This window comes from Culex pipiens, chromosome 2, assembly GCF_016801865.2.
Source record: "Culex pipiens pallens isolate TS chromosome 2, TS_CPP_V2, whole genome shotgun sequence".
In the NCBI taxonomy this organism is placed as follows: domain Eukaryota; kingdom Metazoa; phylum Arthropoda; class Insecta; order Diptera; family Culicidae; genus Culex; species Culex pipiens.
Window position 1 is genome coordinate 156,306,895 of NC_068938.1, and position 4,429 is coordinate 156,311,323.

General features: G+C 36.1%; 1 protein-coding gene across 1 annotated transcript in view; it reads left to right on the plus strand.

Annotated features, from left to right (window-relative positions):
- LOC120428762 (Ig-like and fibronectin type-III domain-containing protein 1) overlaps positions 1-3,728 on the plus strand; it is a 382,047-nt gene extending 378,319 nt beyond the window's left edge. Inside the window, exon 13 of the mRNA XM_052707771.1 lies at positions 2,367-3,728. Within this exon, the coding sequence (XP_052563731.1) occupies positions 2,367-2,588 (222 nt within the window). The 3' untranslated portion in view covers positions 2,589-3,728. The remainder of the gene's footprint in view (positions 1-2,366) is intronic.
- Positions 3,729-4,429: the final 701 nt, after the last annotated feature.

The window sequence follows — 4,429 nt, forward strand, 5'->3', positions numbered from 1 at the left end:
CTTTTAAAATACTCACTAAATTTGTAAACTAAATTTAAGCTAAATTCTGTCGAAAATGTTCTAAACTAGTTTTAATTGAACATCAAAAAGGTGATAAGACAACATTAGGTACTCGATGGAATTAAATGCTGATTCCCAAGTTCAAGTCCGAGATTTAATGAAAACCTTTTCAAAGAAAAAAAATAATCTAAAAAAAGTTTTAATTTTTGTAAATTATGACTGATGCGCATACGACCTTTTCAAATGCTACGCGCCAAAAACTTGGTTCGATCTTGGTTCAATTTTGACTTCATTCGCCTTGTATTTTAATGACAGCCGTGACGCAGCCGTGGTTATCTTGGGCTTATATAAGCCATTTTTGCGTATGAGGATCCAGTTGCACTCGAGAATAACATTTCATAAAAGTGAAAATTAAATGATGTTATATCTTAAAATTAAGACATTGCTGTATCTCGAAGCCATTACATCATCATTTTAAAACGTGGTCAGAGGGCAAGAGCTTTCTGAAAAAAATTAAACAAAAAACGCACTTAAGAATAATACCGGTCATTTCTAAGATACTTTTTTTAGTTTTGAAAAAAACAAAGCCTGCGATCTTCTTTTGCTCAATTTTTATTTCAAACAAAAAAAAAAGACAGACCCAATACGTCCGTAGAATTGTAACTAAAGGGAATCTTCTGGTTAAAATAGCGGGCTCTCCGATAACATTATTTTCAAGAATGCAAAATTTTGTCAAAATAATCAAAGGTCATAAACCACCTCAAAATGGCAAAAATAAGTTTTCTTTTGTTAACAAATATTTTTGCATTCGCTGTGTTTTAAATGGATAAGACTTGAAACAATGGTCAATATGAAGACTGTTTTGTAAAATTGGGTCCTAAAATGCAGTTTAAATTTGGGATATTATTGCTCATAACGATAAAGCTTATTTTTCTGAGTACAATGACCCTTTGAACGACCACAAAGGATTTAAAATGGATTTTTAATTGAATTTAAAAAAAATAACTTCATGGTCCTTCTTGACAGAAAAGGTCCTACTTGACAGCTCGTTCCAATGAGACCATAGTTTATCAATCGAAAAAATGTTGTCTTGTCAATATTTTTTGCATTAAAATAAAAAAAGTGATTAGAAATGGTTTTTGATCGTGTTTTTTACCGTTGTACATAAAAATTTACATAGGGCTTTAGTACCCAATTGTCTAGAAAATCGATTCCCGAAAAAACTACAACTACATGACAAAAAGTAGCACCAACGGGGTCAAAACTTACGTGGGGCACCAATGCATCCGGAAGGATGTCAAGAATCATCTCCAATAAGGTAAATCCAAAACAGATGCATCTACCCTAAGTAACAATGAAAAAGGCATTTCCAACCTTTTTTTTTTTCAAGGAAGATACAGCCGGTTGAAGTCGCATTTCCAACTTTTTTGACCCCCTTGAGGATACAAGTGTAAAATACTCTCAAAGTGTCATGTCTTTCAAAATAAAAATAAATTCGAATTGTAAAATTGCATAGTCAGTTTTTTTTGCAAGAACAGCTTAAATTTTCTTTGATCATGGTTTTGAAAAATAGATATTTTTGATGAAAAAATCAATTTCGAAAGAATTTTGATCAAACTTGGAACCTTTAAATACTTTTTATTGTAAGTTATTTTTTTTTTTGTCATAGGCAACATTAAAAGAAATCTTACTAATGATCAAATTGACATAATTAATTAATTTTGCTCCCTTAAGGCTGAACATAGTTGGAAGCAAAGCACTATTTTCAATATAAGTGACTTTTCAGGTACAATACCCCTGAGTTTATTTTCATGAATTATCTATATCCTTTTTCGCTCAAACCAAGCGAAACAAAATTGTTGGAACCTTTTTCATTTCACATAAAAGAGATTTTTTCTGCTAAGCTGTTCAAAATGTTTCATCCCACCAAGTGAAATGATAGCTAAGTTCAAAATAGCCAAAATTTAAAGTTCATCACCACCGATCAACACTTCAAGGGACATCAGACTGTTCGTGGTACCCAATTTAATAAGTTCAACGGTGAGACATTTGTTTTACGAGAGCTAGTTTTCTGGTTGAATATAGTTTTATAAAAATGTGATCGTCTGCATTGTTTCCACAAAGCTTATGTATTGTTGAAAAATGTTTAAAGATGCTCCATTGATAGCAAAAAGTGTCATTGTCACATGTTAAGCTGAAACTTATGTTTTTATTGTATTATTTACAGCGATGTTTTTTTTCCATTTATGTATTTTACTGTATGATATTGTTGACTGCACTTAATGTTTTGTTTTGCTGCACCTATTCTATCAAAATTGTAACACAAATCTTTACTAACTTTCCGAATTTCTCACCCCTTCCCGCAGATCCCGGCCGTTTCCGGCACCCCGGGCACGACCGACTGGCGGCAGGAATCGCTGCATGCCAGCACGGGCGCCAGCACCACAAACGGAACGGTGGCCACGACCGGCCTCGGAGGCCACGACAACAACTCGGTCGTCCCGATGGCTACCGAGGTGAACCCGTCGCTGTACGAGGAGCTCAAGCTCGGCCACGACCGGGCCGGCTTCAAGCGGCTGGTTTCTTAGGAGGAGGAGTTGGTGGCCGTCAACGGTTCCAGCGCCCTCTAGGGTGGGGCGTTCTGGCGTTTTTTTAATGTGTTACAAAAGTGTACTTGTAAATACCCTCCGATGGGGCGGTGGCGTGCAGTTGCTGCCGCGGGCGGAGGAATATCTTTATACAACCACAAAAAGTGTAAGAAATAGATGTGATCAAAGTGAGAGAAAGAGAAAGTGAAAGAGAGTGGAGGTGAAAGGTATGTTTTTTTTGTATTAGTCGTGAACGAGCGTAAGATGATTGATGAATTTTTAGGTGCTGATTAAGATTTTTTATAGAAATAGACGAATTTTTCTATAGACGAATGTAGTGAACGTTTTTACACAAATCTCACACACAAACACACAAAACCATTAACGATAAATCGGAATAAAAAGGATTATTATAAAATCAAAACACAAACACACAGCAAAAAGCACTAACACACATCACAAAACAACCCCCGAACAAACTGTGTAGTATTCGTATAAAGTAGACAAGTTTATCAGCAATTAATGATGGAGGAAACCAACACCACCAATCTAGTCAAATTGCGAGCCCAAATCGCAAAAGACATCAATCAGTTCATGAACCAAAAGTGACGAAAAGCGTGTGAAACGACAAACTCACAAAAAAAAACCCAGTGGCAATAATTAGTTAAGTTACCCTAATCAACGTCAATATTTAAAACAGAAGCTTGTTCTCTTTTTAACCTCTTTGCTAATAAACCTGCACCCAGTGAAATAAGGCCAGCCACCCCCATAATCCCATGAGAATAGTTGTTAAAATGCTCCCCAATCGAGAGTGATGTGTGTTTTGGCAGGAAAATTTAATTTGACATCAGGAAGAACCAGAAAAAGTGTCGTGTGTAAATACACCCATTTATGTGCGCGCAAAACCAATGGAAGAGGAAAAACTCAGTTTTAACTTACCCCACTGGGATACTAACCCCCCCTCTCCCAGAATGGAATCTCCCCCCACACTTAGGTAAGGCACAATTAAGGATAGTAAAAAAAAAAACAAAAAGAAACACTGTTGATTAGGTTACGAAATAAAAAAAAATGGAAAAAAGAATCTCTTTGTAAGTGCATCACTAGAGAAGCAATAAACTCAAACTAGTTTTGTAATAAAGACTTCGTTTTTTTGTTTTGCAAATTATCCGAAAATGGTGTCCTGTTAATTGCGTTTTCAGCTTGAACAGGTATGGAGGCGGCGCAGAATGACATCTTAAACTATCGACCTGGCGTCTCCATGGAAAGAAAAGGAACTCACATTTGGAGCCTAACATTTCAAAAGGGCACAAAACTTTTGTAAACAATAGTGTATCCCTTTCACTCAAATGACAGTTTGCATAAGGTGTGAGAGGGATACACTCTTGTTTACAAAAGTTTTGTGCCCTAATGAAATGGCAAGCACGATTTGTTTTCACAATTCCTCCAGGTGAAGCGGTCCATTATTCTCATTGAAAAATTTATCATCACTCCTCTTTTCTGGGTGTATTTTTTCGAGAATATTAAGATGAAAGGGTATTTCTAAGCCAACTCACACAAAATTGGAAACAGTTGCCCCGACCCCTCTTCGATTTGCATGAAACTTTGTTCTAAGGGGCAACTTTTGTCCCTTATCACGAATCCGAGCTCCATTTTTTGATATCTCATGACGGAGGGTCGGTACGACCCTTCCCATTTTTGAACATGCGAAAAAGACGTGTTTTTCAATAACTTACAAACTGAAATGGTGATGGTTCGGAAATATGGTGTTAAAAGAACTTTTATGTAAAATTGGATGCCCGATTTTATGGCGTACTCGAAAAATTACAAAAATGGTTTAAAAA